Source organism: Sinohyriopsis cumingii, chromosome 6 (genome assembly GCF_028554795.1).
Source record: "Sinohyriopsis cumingii isolate HCF-2022 chromosome 6, ASM2855479v2, whole genome shotgun sequence".
In the NCBI taxonomy this organism is placed as follows: domain Eukaryota; kingdom Metazoa; phylum Mollusca; class Bivalvia; order Unionida; family Unionidae; genus Sinohyriopsis; species Sinohyriopsis cumingii.
This window is the reverse complement of record NC_142966.1, coordinates 65,112,637-65,131,297: the sequence shown is the minus strand read 5'-3', so window position 1 is coordinate 65,131,297 and position 18,661 is coordinate 65,112,637. Positions and strand designations below refer to the sequence as shown.

Sequence of the window (18,661 nt, the reverse complement as noted above, 5' to 3'; positions counted from 1 at the left end):
TCTCTTCTGACTTGCATTTTGGCAGGTTTGATGAACGTTTAGCAGTTTCTGCTGCTAAAACAAGCCAAAAGACATTGCAGACATGTTTTATCTTGAGAATACTAAACGTTTGAGGGAGTAAATATACTCTTAATATAGTATGGTTGGGTCAGTGTTATCAAGGAAATATATTTTACTCTAAGAATCTGTTTTTATATCAATTTGTTCATGTATGTTTCCATATTTGTTTGCACTCTGTGGGGGGACTGTTGGATTTAAAGTTGAAGTTATAATTTATTAACAGTTTAATTCATTTTAAGTTGACCAATTGATACAAGTGAGACTGTTCCAGAGGTGAACAGGAATGCAGCTCATCTTCTCACCACAACTATTAATCACATTGTACTGATCACATTGTACTTGTACTCTTTTCTCAGATGTCAGATACATTATATTATTGTACAGTTGCTGAAATTATTGTTATGCTTTACTCTGTATAAAACAAAGCTGTATTTTTTATTTGCAGAAGAGTTTAAAAAGAAAGCTGACACAGGGATATTACGACTATCAGTTGAATCACTTGGTAATGCTGTATCCACCAGTCCCAAATGTAAAGTGATGGAGCATAGGTTACCTCCCTTGCTCATTGCAGGAGAATCATCTCCTTTACCAGACTCTCTCCAGACTTTGATAAACCACTTTTGCCCACTTTTGGGCTCAGGTGAACGTGCAATTCAAGTCACTGCATTTGCCATTCTTCACAAGTAAGACCATTCATATTTATACTTTGTATTTCAAAACTTTTCTTGCCAGACTTTTTTTTGGGTATAATATACAAACGAACCATACCTTATATAGCAGTCTCATAGTCTCAAGAGCTTTTCCAAGTTCCAGCCATGGAATTGCCTCAGAAGTGGTGTAGTATATGGTTACTTACTTTATATAGTCAGTGGCCAGTTGTTTCTTAACCAGATGGTGGTTTCTTGCTGCTTAAAATGTTCATTTGAGGATATTATCCATGCAAAATGAAGCATTTGTTTTCCTTTTTGTGTGGTGAGTGTGATGTTCTGGTGAACATAGTATAGATGTTTTTAGAAAAGATTAATAGAGAAATAATTTTACAGCAAAATTTGCTTTAGTTTATGAAATTTATTCTTTTCAACAGTTTCTGTTAATTTTTAATTCATAATAGTTTTGAGATCAAGATGGTGGTTAGCTCATCTTACATATTGTTTATAATACAACAATTCTATTTCAGTTTTAAGCACCATTCATTACTGTTGGATAGAGTGTAATTATTGTAAGTAAAAGGAAACAATATAGAGGATAGAAAAGTGCACATTAATTACTGTCTTAATTAGACACAGACTTTGCTGCTGTCATTTGCTCAGTAAGGGACTTGAAACTAATGCAAGTGTCGTTTGTATTCATCTTTTCACCCGTCAGAGACTTTTAGCACTGTTGAAGCTGTATCCAAGATCTTGTTGAATTTTTCCCAGGATTAAAAATTGAGTCTACATTTGCATTGCTGAGAGAGTGTCCAACATGCAAGTCAAACATGAAGGTCTGAAAAAGGTCCTGTAACTGCAAATGACAGGTTGTGCTTTGTGACAAAATTGCATAAAAGTACTTAAGCTCTTCTGACCTGGCCTGTCAATGATTGTTTAAACATTTGAGTTTTGAGATTGAGCTCTGCATTCATGCATTGTCCTGATGCAGACTGTTGTTACCATGTTGACAGATGTAGACTCCAGAATGAGTCATGTCAGGTTGGTATTTTCAAGAAGTGAAAAGAATAAAATGCTCCTCCTTGTTTCTGAGCTTCACAAAGTTTGACTCCATCAACCAGAAGTTCTGAAATATGTTTTTATTTGGTTTTGCTCACTTTGCAGATTGCTCATCATTCCCTGAATCACGGTTGTGTTTTTCCTTCAGAAATGGATCACACTTGTACACGATATGGACTTCTGAAATGTTCATGTTTTGTATTTTATATATGGTGTAAAGTCCAATTTTAAAGAAACGTTATTGGCGATCATGAATTTGCCAATAATTGATAGTAAAGAGGGTTTAAAACATTCTCATTCCAGGCAGTGATGTGTATTAACTTGTTCTTCAACACGCGTCTCTTTGATTTATCTAACTTAAAATGAATAGGATCCTTCCACTTATTGTGTGCAAAATGACTTACACTACATCACCCTAGTTAATGTCAGCTATCTGTGCAGTGGTTGTTGTTTGTCTCTGACTGGCATACATTTTAATTGCCTTAATGACAATCAACCGTATTAACTGCCTTGAGGATAGTTTTATATAAGCACTAAGCAGGACCATTTACTGTTTATAAATGTTACAGGTTATGGGCATATATTGTGGTGCTAAAGAAAGGTCTCTATCACTATCTTTATTTTGTTTATGTTTTGCTAAGGTTCTGAAAAATGGTGTTTTTCAAAACATGATCATGATGTTCTTGTTGAGAGTAAAAAATCGGGTTTTCATGTGACATGCAATGCAGTGGCAGATCTTTGTATCATGACTTTCTGAAAAAGTTTTTACCTAGTGACCTTTAATTACAGTGTCCTTCAATTATTAATTGGTTTCTTTTCCTGTTAAAGAATTATGAAATTGCTTTTAAACACCTATCACAGATGACAGTAGTAATGTCACAAATCCTACGCAAATTGATTCAGTTTTTTGAAAGCTGCTATGGGTACAGCCAGTGTCTTGCTACTATTGGCAGTGAAAAGATAAAATACCAGTCATACCCATGATGACTTGCAAATATTGGGTAGGTTTGTTAGCAATTCAATTTCATTTGTGCAAATTTTGAAACAAATTGAGTTTCTTTATTGAAGTATACTGAGTTAAGGTAAATAATTTATCTTTTTGATTTTTGGTAAATGGAATTTTCTGATGAAAAAACAAATATTAGTCTGTCCAGGCATGATCAGTGTTGGTCATATCATGTTGTGGATATCAGAAAGTTTAAATTGTTTAGAAGTAGAAGTTTCATAATTTGTGTATGAAATGAATATGTGAGATTCTGTCTATCTTCTGAAGCTTGTTTCAGCTCAAGCCAGAAATTCAAGTGGGTGCTTAACAAGTTTACACATCTACTTATTGTTGAGGTCTGATGATTCTATCTTCGCTAGCCAAGGTTCTGATATGTTAAACCTATTTACTTCTTGGCAGATTTAGCTGATATTTCTGTGCTTTGTCCTAGCCATGTCTGTTGGAGTTAGAGTGACCTCCCTTAGTCTGTAATTGAAGCTAACCAATAGTGTGTAACAGTGGTGCATTGTATATTGGTTGAAAATGGTGGAGGTAATTAACTTCAGATAGATACTTTGCAAATTTAACTTCAAAAATATGACTACATAGCAGAGGAAGGCCATTACAGTTGTATTTGAGTGAAAGGTATTTGAGTCCATTCAGGTTGTTTGGTGCCCTTGTCTTGATCATGTTGGAACAGTGTTACAAATTCCAACAACTTAATTTTGATTGGGTGCAGTGGCTTGCCACTGCATCCAATGAAAGTCATAGACCCGAAGTACAGAAATATCAGCTTGATCCACCAAGGTGTAGATAGGGTTAACATATCAGAACCATGGTTAGCAAAGATGTGATGATACATGCTTCACATTTTCTGATGTCAATACATTTTTTGTTATGCTCATCAGTGAATTACAGGATTTTCTGAGAGAAACAGTAATTAATTCATTGAAGTGAAATACGATAAATAATTTTTCACTGCCCATCAGTAGACATTGATAACATTATGACCAAGAAATGTTGAAACTATTTAAAGATGATTGCATAGTCAAGTGGTATGCATGATTGCCTCACATACAGACAGCCAAGGTTCACCCCGAACAACGTGCAGATACTTTTTTCTTCATGTTTTATTGTTTTAACAGTATGTTGTTTTGCCATCAGTTTGGAAGAAGAATTAAGTTATTACCTCTGTTTTCTGTACAAATATACAAAGAAAGCAGCATAACATAAATGGTAAACTACTGAATTCACATGGGATACAGTAAGAAATCTGCTTCATCAGTGTGTTGTTATTCATATTACTGGCCATTACTTTTGAGCATAAAATATATAAAAAAATTGTATTTTCCAAGTGAATAGCAGATGTATTTCATCTAATGGGTGAAAAACTGAATCATTTTTACTTGTGGCATTGTCACCCATGAAAATACTACTGACCACATAAAGTAAGTGACCATTTATGACACTACTCATGAGTTTTCACCCACTTGATGAAATATATCCTTAATTCACTTTAAGCAAGCAAATACCCTTGCTATGTTTTACTAGACCAATATCAAAAGTAAGATTGCGGTTAAAACAACACCATGTTATTGACATCAGATAAAGTTTCTTTGGTAATTTGTTATAGTGTGATGGAGGACCTGCCCCAGTATGACAAGGAGGAGAGAAGTATCAGAGAGGGGTCAGCAGAAGGGAGTGAGGAAGAGGAGGACAACTCAAAGTCAGCATCCTAGCTCTCAATTTCAGGCAATTGTGTACCGTATATACTCACTTATGAGTCCAACTGCAAATTGCACAGACCCAGATGTGCCATTGCATAATGTGCCTACAGATCTGGATCTGTGCAGTTTGTTAGTAGTGATCAGAAGAACAAACAGCATGGACTTTGATCTGCATGCTCTTTATGCTATGGCAGATCAGGTTCTTTCTTGTTTGCAGTTTTACTTGACTTGTAAGCAAGTATAATGGTATATCATATAACTGGTATTGCTTGTTGTAGTAAAATATATGCTTGTTTTTGTGGTCATAATGCAAATGCTAAAATAAAATGGTATATATTCCTCTTTTGCTCTTCTGGTCATAATCCAGAATAACTAATTGGAAAGTAATTTTAACATGAGATTTTGATCCGAAGAGAAGAGTTCTTATGATGTCAAGTTCGTCCTAAACGAAAATGATGGAAATTGATGTTTCTTGAAAGTATTGTTTTATCTACTCATTCCAAATAGATGGTTATATCAACATCGGGTTGACACCAACAGACTTATGATACCTAGTTGGTGCTAAATGAAAACTATGCCAATCTTATGTCCAATATGGCTGCCACAGTTGCTGTCTTGAAAATCCTAATTGCTACTCCCCCATGAGAGTGTATGTGTGTAATTTTGATTTTTAATTTATCTTTAACAATTGTTCAGTCATATCGCTATGATGTCTGCATTGTGGCAGTTTATAGTGATGTCTAGCACTGGGGCATTATGCCACAGGCATTAGCATCATGTCCCACCCAGTCACATTATTCTGACAGGTCACCAGGGCAGTGTACTCCCACATGAATTGATGGTTAGACTGACATGGTATTGTCAACAAAAGACTTCCAGTAATGCCTGCTGGGTTCTAAAGATGATGGCAATATGACCTCCATTATTTCAGCAACGGCAGTAAAATCTTGTTGCTGAAGAATACCAGAGATGATTTCAATACTCTCCAGTTAAAAGGAAGAGATGGTGTTAGCTTGAATTCCTGGAAATTCTGTTTTGCTCATTAGAGCAAACGCTCTGGTGGCCTAGTGGTTAGAGCGTCCACCTCAGATGCAGAAGGTTGTGGGTTTGATCCCTGGCTGAGTCATACCAAAGACTTATAAAAATGGTACTAACATCTGCCTCACTTGGTGCTCAGCATTAAGAGGTTAGTGTTAGGACTGGTCGGCTTGGTGTCAGGATAATGTGACTGGGTGGGACATCATGCTACATGACTGCAGCATGATACCCTGTTACTAGATATCGCTAAAAACTGCCACACTGTAGGCCTCGTAGCGATATGAATGAAAAATTGTTAAAGCTATGTTAAAAATCCAAATCACACACACACACACACACACACCTCCACCCATTAGAGCATTGGACCCTTTGAGTGAATAATTTCTATAACTTGAAACCATCAGAAGTTTAAAGACAGAAAAATAGTCATTAATATATAATTTAATGCTGTGCTGTCAGCATCATACAAAGTTGTAGAAAATTCACAAGACAATATAGAAGTTAATATTAATTATACTTCACTGGCAAATTTCAGGGTATGAAGTGCTCATTGTGTTTACATTGTAAATTAATGCATTGATCTTGTCAAAATAGTAACAGTGTATGCTTGTGCAAGTGTGCATGAATGTAAGGAGTATGATTCATATAGGTATATCAATAGTTAATTGCTTACTTATTTTTCTAGTGTTACATGTTTAGGCTCTCAAAAGCAGTAACAAGAATAAAGAGAATACAAGATTTGTAAAAACTAACAAATAATTTTTCTAGAAAAACAAGGTAAAAATGAGGAAAAGAACTTACGGTTTTAATAATCAAATCCAAAAATAATTAAAGAATTAAAATTTATTAGACCTAGTAAAAAATATTCTAATGAATCTAAATTTGAGTCCCAACAAAATCCAGAATTGGAAGGCAATGACATATACTGTAGTCAGTGTAGCAATGAAGTGTCAACAGTTCTTTGTTGAACCACAGAAAATAATATATCGGTGTTTGATTTCCGAATAAAATTTCAATAAATGTCTTTGCCCAAGAATTCTGTGTGAGCTCTTAAATATTCCCAGGAAAAAGAACAAATAATTCCATAAAATGGAATTTCGACTTAAATGGGTCACAACTGAGCAATTCATGTAAAACCAGAATTTCAAAATAGAGGCTATTTATATGTTTACAGTAATGTACTCCCAGTGCAACCTTGATTTCACTTTATAAATCCCACAATTAAAATAAGACGTTGTTTACTTCAACTCTTACTAATCCTGAATCAAGGTCAGGAACTAGTTCAGCATTAAGATACAAAGATACAAGTTCTAATATTTGGTGTTTACGAAAAAACAGGTCATGCTAATTTCTGGAAAATGTTAAATTCTAGTAAACAAAATTACATTACTATAACATGTAATGGAATATAAAAAAATTAAACTAACAAACAAGTAATAAATCAAATCTAATATAAATTATATCAAATATCTATAACAGTAGTTTTAGTTTTCTTTGTTGTATAAAAAAGGCCTCAAGGGAGATAAGTGTATTTACAAACTGAGTTACCCTCTATTAATAAAGTTTAATACAGTGCTTCCTCATTGTAATACAGTCCATGGGAATCATCAAACTTGCATACATTATATGTGAGGCAGTCTTACACTGAGGAATATACAATGGAGACATTCTTCTGGCTGTTCATTTTAACACAGAATATAATATGTAATGATTTAAAATACCTATTGTTTCTCATGAATTATGAATTTAAAAAAATAATATATGCTTAGCATATGCTGTTTTCAGTCCACATTGAATAAATCTGGCTAAAGTAGTTTTTGTGATGGCCGTACCTGTTTTGCATTGGTGGGTTTGTTAACATGTGTGAGCAAATATTGAGTGAGGACATGTAACATTAGAAATCATGGTCATGAGAGTGAAAGAGAGAGAGAGAGTCTTCATGATTTAAATGTTTCAAATGCTGGAAGTATGTGTGCTATTTTTTGTCAACAGAAGCCCTCCAGTTTCTCTAGTTAGGCTGCAGGACACCAGCTGGGAATTTTTCTGTGACCTGTTGACAGACCTAAGGGTGGACCAGTGTTCTTCTATTTTCCCAACTTCCCCAGAATACCACCATGTCCTGGCATATCTTTTGTCATGGAAACTTATGCTGGCCTTCTTCAAAAGTGCACCAGCAGAGGTTTGTAACATTCATTATTGCATAAAAAGACCAAACATAATTCTACATGTTTGAAATTGTTTATGTCATCATTTTAGAATACATTGTTTAATACCTTTGGTCAAAATCTACCATTGTAGCACCAAAGAGGTCTGAAGTGAAATACGAGAAACACATTCTGTTGACTGCCTGCTAGAGTGAACATCTGGAAAAATTGTATTATTACTAGGTTCAGTAGGTCATCTTTGGATAGGTTATTTGCCAAAACAATCTCTTCATTAATGTGTTCTTGATCAAGGTCATGGTAATATGCCATTCAGGATGGTCACCCGGGGTCCCTGAGTGGCCAAGTGGTCTAAAGCGCTCTCTGTTATGGATCACTGCCATCTCATCTCTGTCTGTGTGGGTTCGAATCTCGGATTCGGCTAATGTGGGTATGTGAGAAAGCTTGCCAGTAGCTTCTCGTGGGTCAGTGGTTCTTTCCAGGGTTTTCCTGGGTTTTTCCTCCACCATTAATACTGGCTGCCATGTATAGCCTATCTGGTGCTGAAAAATGGCGTTAAACCCTACAACAACAACAGTATGGTCACCCAAGTGTCATATCAAGAAAAACAGAATCTGGAAAAATGTTCTCCAGTTCAATATGAAGTACTGATATCGTGATAGATGTCCTAGACAGTGTTTTAGTTAAGATTATGTTGAAAATGAACTCATAAACAAAAAGGTATGTACTCTGGATATATTAAAAGTTCAGATTTTTTGGAACCTGTCAATAAATTTAACACCAGTTGATAGACAAAATAATTATCTTTAAAATGATCTCCAACAGCACGTACTTTACACCAGACACCTGTAGATATACGAGTGTGACATAGCATTGGTAAATGATAGTAATATAAAAATGCTGGAGAAGAAAAACAATTTGCTGAGATCAAGGCTAGCTTGGATAAAGTTTAATGGATATAATTCTCTGTCATATCATACAACTTTGAGGTGGTACCATTTTCATAACAATCATTCCAGTAATGAGATCTTTAATGTGACCCCATTATCATCAGATGTAATCCTCTTTGGTCTTTTGACCTTGTTAATAATTCTGAATCTGAATCTGAATGTATAAAGTACAGGGCCAGTTATGACATAAATTTGAATGTATACAGTGCAGGGCCAGTTTTGGCATGAATCTGAATGTATACAGTACAGGGCCAGTTATGACATAAATTTGAATGTATACATTGCAGGGCCAGTTATGGCATAAATCTGAATGTATACAGTACAGGGCCAACTATGGCATAAAATTGTTGCAGCCGAAGAGAGAGCCACAAAAAAAGTTAGCAGAATTGTTCAAAAGCTGTCCTGAAGCCCTCCACTATTTGCATGCACACAACATTGTCACCAAGATGATTCCAGTCCACAATTGTTTTTATGAAGAAAGAATTTCCAAATTGTTCTGTTCTACATTGCTCAGCTATGAAACATGTACTGTTATTTTTTACTTGTTTTTCTACAATGTTTATAGTTTAAAAATTAGGAAAAGATCTGGGTTTAATTTGGCGTTTTTGTCTTAATGGTTTGAAAAATATATTTGGAGAGCCGGCACTAACTCCTCGACTATTCTGTATAGGTATGTCATACAGATCATATTACGCCTGTCTTGGAGTGTTGGTAGACCCAGGTCAGTTAATATTTTGGTGACACATCCTGCTTCCCTGGTCACCAAATACAAATCTTGCTGCCTGGCGTGTGATCTTCTTGATTCTATCAACATCCTTTGTGTAGTACGGATCGCAGACTACATAACCATACTCCAAAACAAATCTCACTAGTGCTAGGTTGACAGTTCATCTACATGTCTGTGAACAGTGTCGGGGTGTGTGTGTCTTTTTAGAAATGCCAATGTAGTGTTTGCTTTATTGTTCAATTTAATATTATTACATTATATTATACTATAGATAGTTGAACTCAAATCTAGTTTTAAGAAAATATCTTTGTCTGAACCACTGAAAATGTGAATCCTCAGGGTGTTACAAGAGCAGATTTATATCTCATATTTCTTATTTCAAGAATACTATGAAATTTGTTTTAAAATTTTTTGGGTAAGGTCTTGTGTATCCTCTGGTTACAAATTCATGTATTATCACCCAACCCCACTTGTAAAATTGTAATATTTGATCAAAAAAGAAGACAATCCAAGTGATATACAGATATTCTTTTTTTTAGAAAAGAAAGAAATAACCATGTTGTCTATTTTATATCTTCAGCTGCGACAGGCTTATGCATCTTACCTTAAAACAACTGGTATGGTTGAGAGACTTCTGTTTACTTTATTCCGATTGATGCCTAACAACCCAGGCAACATGTTTGAAGTGGAACATAACTTGGATGTCAAAGGTAATGTTTTTTTTATTGCTTGAGGTTCTTTCTTATCTTTTTACATTACTATTCTTGGATTGGTAATGGGCAATTTACATTTTTTGCCTAAAGTTGTGAAAGAGTTGCCCAAAGAAAATCATTATGCAAAAGCATCTGGTAAAGTAATCATTGATCCAGTGCAGGTGAGATAATGATATTTGTCAAGAGAACTAGGAGAAACTCAGAATCATGCATCCAAGATGACATTAATGACCATAAATCATCTGTAGGTAATGGGGGGAGGGTTTTTTAGATCTTTCAGTGGGCTTGGGATTCCACAGTATTTGTGTTGACAGAACTTCTTTATTAGGGAACCCTGTAGCAATCCCCTTTTCTGTCCATCCCTCAACATTTCTTGAAATCAACAAAGCCTTGTAACCCTTATACATTTTGGTAAGTGAATTTCCTATTACAAATAGATGTGCCTTTTGAAGGTTTTGTCTGTTTAGTTTCAGTTGTGATGGAGTTATTAACCTTTTTCCAGCATTTTCAATCTCCACTACTGTAGATCCATGCAGCCAGCATAGCACAAGAAGCATACATCATATTCTGATAGTTTACATTTATATCAGAGACAGTGAACAGTTATGATTTTCAGCATTTCACATCAATATTTAGATGACTTGTAGTCCCTCAGCACTCAAGGTCTTTAGAATGATTTTTCTAGAGGTTCTTATATAGACCACCAAAGAAAATTGTAGAGTTGTACCCCTTATAATGCTGTAGTTTGCTTTTTTGTGTATCAGAGAAGAATACTGTTGATTTCAGTGTCAAATGCACATAAATTGTAAAATAAATAGGAATTTGTTTTTGTTTCATTTAAACTAAATACATTAAAATCTTTTTTGAGAAGAAAGGCTTCTTTCACAAGGACAACAGTTCTATTGAGAATTTCCATCATGATACACTTTTATTATTCTTTATCTGTTTTGTGAAAAGCAGAGAATAAAATATTTGTTTTTCCATTTGTCCATTTAGAAATTTTGTTCCACTGTAACATAAATGCTAATTTAAATAAATCCATAGCCCTTGGTACACATTTGTATCATCTTTAGAGAACGCCTTATGTACCACATTTTGAATCTTGTTCGAAAGTCCAGGTCAAGAGGCAACATTTTCAGTATTCATTCTTTGCTCTAGACTCCACAGTTGTTGTAAGATAGTAAATATTAAAATTTGGAGCACATATGTATCTCTACCAAAAGATGTGTTAGACGTCACAGTTTGGGTCATATCTTGAAGTTCAAGGTCATGTCCATGTACTGACACAATTACACAATTGTGTCTTGACAGTGGATACATGAATTCGTTTAACTTTTTTATTTTTATCTTCAAACCAGTGTCCAACAAACACAAACTAGTATTTGAATTTAGGATTGTGAAATGTGCGTTGTTATAGGGCCCGACACTAGTCTGATGTGAATTATTTATTGACTTTTGTCTGTAACTTTATATTTTCTGTTGAATTGCAGCCTCAGCCAGTGTGAATGAGATACAGCAACTGGCATGTGGAGTCTACTTGATGACATTGGAGACTACACCTGCCATGGTGAGACAGTGGTGGAAAGAACAGGACAGGAAAACTGCAGCTTATGTTGACAAGTAGGTTTTGTTGTTAAGGTCAGTGTCTTGCCTACCTTGATAAACAGGACTTTTATGTTAACTTTGTATTTGGGTGTCAGTTTACATTTTGATAAATGGTTGATTGAGCAGGTATTGGTGGTCTATTGTTTCCCAGCATTATGTGGGTAAATAAATTGATTATATATACAGGTGAAAAACATGTAAGACTTTGGTATCATTTAGTGCATGGTTGAGTATGCCAAACGACTAAGGAAATATTTGTTGGTTGTTGTTTATTCTGGATTGAGCAACAGTTGATTACATGATGCATCCAGGAAAAACACAAAGTGGACTTAATGGCTTTAGTGTTGTCACGTCACTAATAATTCGAATAAAAATTGTCTGCTTGTTAAGGCACTGTTGTATTTTTAAAAATAAACAAGATACATTTTCTTCAAGAATACAACACATCTCACCAAATTATTAAATCAAACTCTAGTTCATTTTGCCACAAAACTAAAGTAGTACTTTAATAAGTGGACTCGTTGCAGAATTTTGGAAGCCACACAGTGATCATGCTCCTCAAATTCATGATATATAATGAAGCCTGTTATGTCACCAATTCATTAAGTACATTTCTTAGATGAGTATGATTCTTCAAGGAACATTCATACACATTAATCAGATGATCATGCATGTAACTGGCAGAGCTTTGGCCTCAATGTGGATTGTAGGTTTAAACATAAAATTTGATGAGACTAGGTGTATAGACTGTAATAGTAAGAATTTAGACAAGATTGATTAATGAGTCTCATCTATGTTATTGATGAATAAAAGTTTGCGTGATTGAATTTAATACTGCACTTGAAAATATAAGTGAAATTACTTATTGTTGATCTCCCCATGGGAGAATAACAACATAATGGTGATTTAGGTATTCTGTTATGTGTCTATATTAACCCATTTTAAATGTTTTATCTAGTCAATTTTTGAAGTACAGATTGCCACAGAATTAGTTTTACTTAATGCATACTACACCAATGTACCAAATTGGCTTGACATACAGATCATGGCCAGCATTTTGTTTTTGTATTTGTTGCAGACCTTTTGGTTTTTGAAATTTCATTTTTGCTTTTCTACAATTTGCAATAATTTTCTTTGATTTTGCAACATTTAATTTTCATGATTTGTGACCAGGTTGCTTTATAATTGTTAATATTAAATCCATACGGAAATTTCCTTAGATATGCTGCGAGTTCAACTTGGTATCTAACAATCATCATTTTTTTGTCACTTTATTTATATATTGTTTATTTATAAGCTCAGTATGTTTCTTGTAGATTCACAAGCAAGCATGTGAGCCACCTTCTATGTAATGCAGAGATTCAAACTGTACAGAAGACAAATGTCAAGCTTGACAATATGACAGTAAGTTTTACTTTTTTGTTAAAAAAATTACAATTTTGCCATAAAATTGTATTTTAGCAGTAAAAGACATCTACCTCAGAAAAACCACTTCCCATAGTTGGGAGACCTATATTACCTGTAATAACCTTCTATGCACTAGCGTAAGACCCACCTGGATGTTTTAAGAGATAAATAATGGAGACAATAGCTATAGTGGCTCAGTGTTGGTGTGCTGAACTCATAGTCACAATTCAGATTCCTATTTTTGTATCATTCTGGGTTGGTTACTGTGGTGTGCCGTTATTTAAGTTACTTTGTTCTAATTGTCTTTGACAATAACCTATTTGTGTGGATGTGCCATAATATACCAAACCAAGCCAAAACAGGACTTCATATGTGCAAAGAAAGGACTAGTAGGTCATTTTTGAAATAAATAAGTACTTCTTGAAAAGTCGCTCCAGCAAAATCGAAACTACACAAGAATGATGTGGTATGATAGGAACAAATTTATTCAGTGAGTTCATTGTAAACGTTTCATACTAGACTGAAGAGCTGGCTTTAATAAATTTGTTGTCAGTTGAATAGAAATTTGAGGTAGTCTTTATCATGTATATACAAAACTTTGTTGAGAAGTATATTGCTGACAGTGTTGGTAGTTGTTATGTTACAGTGACATATAGTAGAACTTCCAAAACCAAACCTTTACTGTGGAGCCCAATATTTGATCAGAGGTTTTGGTAGTTTTGAGTTTTATGAGATCCATTAGAATTCTTTATATGCATTAAAGAAGGATCCAAATATTCCACCGAAGGGTCTGAATTTTGCATCTGACATGAGGCTGTTCTGAATGTTTGATGCAAAATCTGATCTCAGGGTTGGAAGTTCCCTATTTAGTAATGATGTGTAACAAAGGATTATTTTTCTTGATAGATAATTGAGGGTTAAAATCAGAATTGTGCATTCTGAATCCTGAGACAACTTTAAAACAGCAGAACAGCCACTGAAAATGTCCAAACCTTAAAAGAGGATAACAAATTAGGTTACACTGAAAAATCAAGTGTAAACTTTACATGTTTAAAAACGTAACAACATGCAAAGATTAGTGGCTGATATTGTTGAGGTAATGGCAATACACAGCATCCTAATTTTGTATTGAAGATAATTTGCAATAAACAGGTAAAAATATGAGGTCAACTCTTATCCCTAACACTAAACACAACACTGAATAATTATATAGTCTTCATTTCAGCATTGATTTTACTTTTATAAATAGTAGCCTAGTGGTTAGAGTGTTCGCCTTGGATGCAGGAGGTCGTGGGTTTGATCCATGACCGTGTCATACCAAAGACTTACAAAAATGGTACTAAAAGCTGCCTTGCTCGGCGCTCAACATAAGAGGTTAGTGTTAGGACTGGTGTCAGGATAATGTGACTGGATGGGACATCATGCTACATGTCTGCAACATGATACCCCCGTGCTAGGCATCACTAGAAATTGCAACACTGCAGACATTGTAACGATTTGACTGAAAAAAATGTTAAAGTACGTTAAATTTTTTAGAAAACAACAGTTGCAATAAAAGTTTTTAAAACTCTAATAAGAATCTGAACCTTTGGCTAGGATTTTTCATTGCAGAATGATCTGTATGCAGACATTAACTTGAACTGACAAATGTTTCCGTATGTAAATGTATTGCAGTTAATGATTATCATGATTACTATGAATTCTGCTCAGATGATGCTGGAAATCAGAATTTTACCAGCAGATGGTCATCAGGTGACAGTGTTTATTTGACAAGATATTCCCCATCATTGTTTTACACTTGAAAGCACAGTATACATATATAGGAATGTAAGAAAAGAATACTTTACAATGGAACTGAGCGAGTCATTTGTGTGATTTGAGTTATCAAAGTTTTAATGTAATTTTATTTCATGATCTTATAATTCATGTAAATGCAAATGATATATGATACACAGTGACCATAGTCCATCCTTATGCATCAACCTCATTGACACAATGCTTTATGTAGGTTACAATGACAGGTTTATTGATTCGTAAAACTTCACATTCACTGAAACAAAAGTCTACATTTGGTGCAGTAGTCCACAATTTAATTTGTTTCAGATGAGTGAAAATACCATTTTAACTACATGATGCAACAGACATTACATAGGTCATGCAGAATTTGTGCTGTTCTGATAGTGTGGTCTGATGACTTATTGCAGACAGTGGTACACAGACCATTGGTAGTCCATGAGCTCCATACAGGTGGTCCACAGAAAGGTTTCCAGTAATTTACTTGTGGTACACTCAACATTAGGAAAGATCATTATGTTGTCTGCCTAGACCATCGGCAATCAAAATGTGGTCTTCCAAGAGACCCTCAGCAATTTTCAAGCGGTCTGTCAAAAAAAGTTTAAGAACTATCGACTTATTATATATCACATCACATAGTCTTCCAATATAAAAATTTTAACTGGAATAACGTAATAGTATACATTTTTTTTCACACATGATTAAATCACTTTCAGATAAAAACAAGGGCTATGACAAGGGAGGTAATTGCTACATATGCCCTTGCAGAAGTTACTGTAGAGATGGTTATCACCCTGCCCTCAAATTACCCTCTAGGAAACATCCAGGTTCAGAGTGAGAAGAGAGTAGGAGTCTCAGGACCTCAGTGGGAGAAATGGCTGCTCCATCTTAACATATTCCTGCAGCATCAGGTAAATGTACTAAGCAGTATTCTATTACCAAGGATATACTAGGGTAATAAGGCAAGTTTCATTCAAAAACCACCAATGGATGTGCCCATTATGTAAAATAGTACAAACTGCAAACCTTAAAAAGTGGTTGTGTTTACACTGTCCTTGCTATGCCATTATAAATGAAATAAGCATCTGATATACTGTCTGGGTTTACAAGACAGAGCCGTTTTCTTGCTCCCATTTGAGGGGTGGGGGTGGATATTTTGATTTGGTTCTTATCATCCATTTGTCCATTTCAAGAAGCTCGCTGGCAAGAGCTTGCAATAAAACATTCAACTTGGACAAGTAAAATTTACCAAGCATATTTTGATGCATGTGTAAATGAGTTAATTAGATTTTCTTGCAATACAGCAATTTTTCAGCTTTTATTAAACACTTAACTTGCCAGGCCATAAGATCAAATGAGCTAATGGTATGATGGTGTCAATCATGTATCATCCTTCATTCATCCATTAAGTGGCTAGATATTCTACCTCGTATGCATGAGTTCGCAGGTTCGAACCCGGGCATAGTCATACCAAAGACATAAAAATGATACTAGCAGCTGCCTCGCTTGGTGCTTAGCATTAAGAGGTTAGTGCTAGGACTGGTTGGCCTTGTGTCAGGATAATGTGACTACATGTCTGCTTAATGATGCCCCAGTGCTAGACATCACTATAAACTGTCATACTGCAAACATCATAGCGATATGACTGAAACATGGTTAAAGCTACGTTAAAATTCCAAAACCCATATTGATTGATCTAGTAACATTTAGTTCTTGTTAGTTTCTCAGAAACCACCTGACTAGTGTCAACCAAATATGTCATAGAGCAGCTTGGCATAAAGTCCTTCAAGGTTGACTGAAAATAGCAAAACCTGTATGTGACATTTCTCAGAAGTACTGAACAGAAAAACATTTTGGATTAAGAAGTTTTCTTTACAGTTGCTAGAAAAGAGAAAAGCTTTTAACTGACTTCTCAGAAATTGTATAACAGAATTCAACCCGAAGTGAGAGCATCTTGCCAGAAAGGCCCTCTAAATTGTTAGTAATGAGGTCCATTTATCAGTTATAGCTGCTGTTGCTAACAATAGAACAAACTTTAAAGAATGACTTTGCAAAAAACAATTTAAGGATATTTAAAAGAAAGAATTATGACATTAAAGCTTTTCAGATTTCTAAATTTACTCACCATCTGATATGAAACCATTACTTAAAATAGAGAAACATATTAAATGAATTTTTCTCAAAAAATGTCCAACAGAATTTGATCAAAACCTTGACAGAAAACATTCTTAAAAGTCTTTTCAGATTTATTTAAATGTCGTCAGTCTGCTTTCAAATATGGCCCCCACTACTATAAATAGAAAACATGTTGAATGACCATGAACAGGATGCTTATGAACATATCAGTAGGCAATAGTAATTGGTTTTTTTAAATACACATTCTTAACGCAACTGGAAGTACAGATGGTGGAACATTCAATTAACTGACCTAATAAATGCTCCCACTATAACTTAAATTTGTTCTTGAGAAAATAAAATGGTTTTACTTCAAAATGTATCAGCAATGAAATTTATGGGATATCAGAATACTGGCCTTTTACAGTTCAGATTTAATAAAATTAACAGGGTCTAACAATAAACGTAAAATTTGTTTCATTAGAATCTAATTTTATGTATAGAAAAGTTTGATAACTCTGAGGCCTGCTTGTTTGCAGAATGGTAGTATCATGGATGGTTTGAGGCTGTGGAAGAACAACATTGACAAGAGGTTTGAGGGAGTAGAGGAATGCACAATTTGTTATTCGGTTCTACATGGTACTAACTTTCAGCTGCCTCGCCTTCAGTGTAAAACCTGCAAGAAAAAATTTCACTCAGCATGTCTGGTAAGTTGTCTGTTCTTCTGTCAGATGTTTACTGTCTGTTCTTGTGAGCCATCTATTGACTTATAAAGCCATAGCCCAGTTATATTGTTCTTCAACAAAAATATGTGGTGCAAGTAATTTGAGAAGGGCTGTGGGTATAATTTGTCCAGTCTCCACCCGTTGTTATCTTCTTCCACACTTTTTCTGGTAGCGCTTTAATGGGGCAGTTTGGTCATCTTAATGATGAGTGTGGTTTCATCTCCATGAACAATATGTCATTCACAAGCAATTAGAGAATAGTTATTTGTATCCTTGTAGGGAGGGAAGGCTGTAGAATGAGTTTCATCTGGGGAGAATAAAATACACCGGCAGTATCCAGTGGTAGCTTTTCTTTCCAGTCAAGGTGGATAAGCAAGATATAACCTCTCAAGCTTGGAGGAAACTAGAAACATTTAGTTTCTTGGTTTTCCTACTCACTAGAGCTCAAGATTTTGCACCAAGCATTCCCTTGCAATTGCAAAATCAAAATTTAGAGTTTATATCCTTTGCTACATTCCTTTAAGTTTTTGGCAATGGTACATCATCTATCTTCCATTTATGTGCATGTAAATACATTAAGACCTCATTGTTAACCTCACAATTTAAATATTTTTTATACAACTTGGATTGCTTGATTTACTAATGTTGAATTTTTTCTTTTCAGTACAAGTGGTTCAACACAAGTCACAACTGTACATGTCCTCTGTGTCGGAACCTGTTTTAAAATTGCTGTGATTGTGGGTTTATAAATTTGTACATGATAAGAGAAAAAAAAATAATATTCCAAAAAGTGTATGTTATCCTTTGTCATTTCTTGCACAATTTAATCAGTGCAGAGCCTTCACAACACATACAATTAAGTCCATCTATAGTAATATGGATTTAGCAAATTTTTCAACATGCATTCCCCATTTTGTTTGTATCATTTTTGTAGCATCAAAATTGTT

The 18,661-nt window shown here is 34.7% G+C and overlaps 1 protein-coding gene across 1 annotated transcript in view; it reads left to right on the top strand.

Moving 5' to 3' along the window:
• Positions 1-18,509, top strand: part of LOC149797107 (E3 ubiquitin-protein ligase listerin-like) — a 103,716-nt gene extending 85,207 nt beyond the window's left edge. Inside the window, exons 23-31 of the mRNA XM_089961775.1 lie at positions 506-743; positions 4,385-4,477; positions 7,509-7,695; positions 9,936-10,065; positions 11,559-11,688; positions 12,990-13,077; positions 15,591-15,785; positions 17,529-17,696; positions 18,379-18,509. Coding sequence (XP_089817901.1) covers positions 506-743; positions 4,385-4,477; positions 7,509-7,695; positions 9,936-10,065; positions 11,559-11,688; positions 12,990-13,077; positions 15,591-15,785; positions 17,529-17,696; positions 18,379-18,438 — 1,289 coding nt within the window. The 3' untranslated portion in view covers positions 18,439-18,509. The remainder of the gene's footprint in view (positions 1-505; positions 744-4,384; positions 4,478-7,508; positions 7,696-9,935; positions 10,066-11,558; positions 11,689-12,989; positions 13,078-15,590; positions 15,786-17,528; positions 17,697-18,378) is intronic.
• Positions 18,510-18,661: the final 152 nt, after the last annotated feature.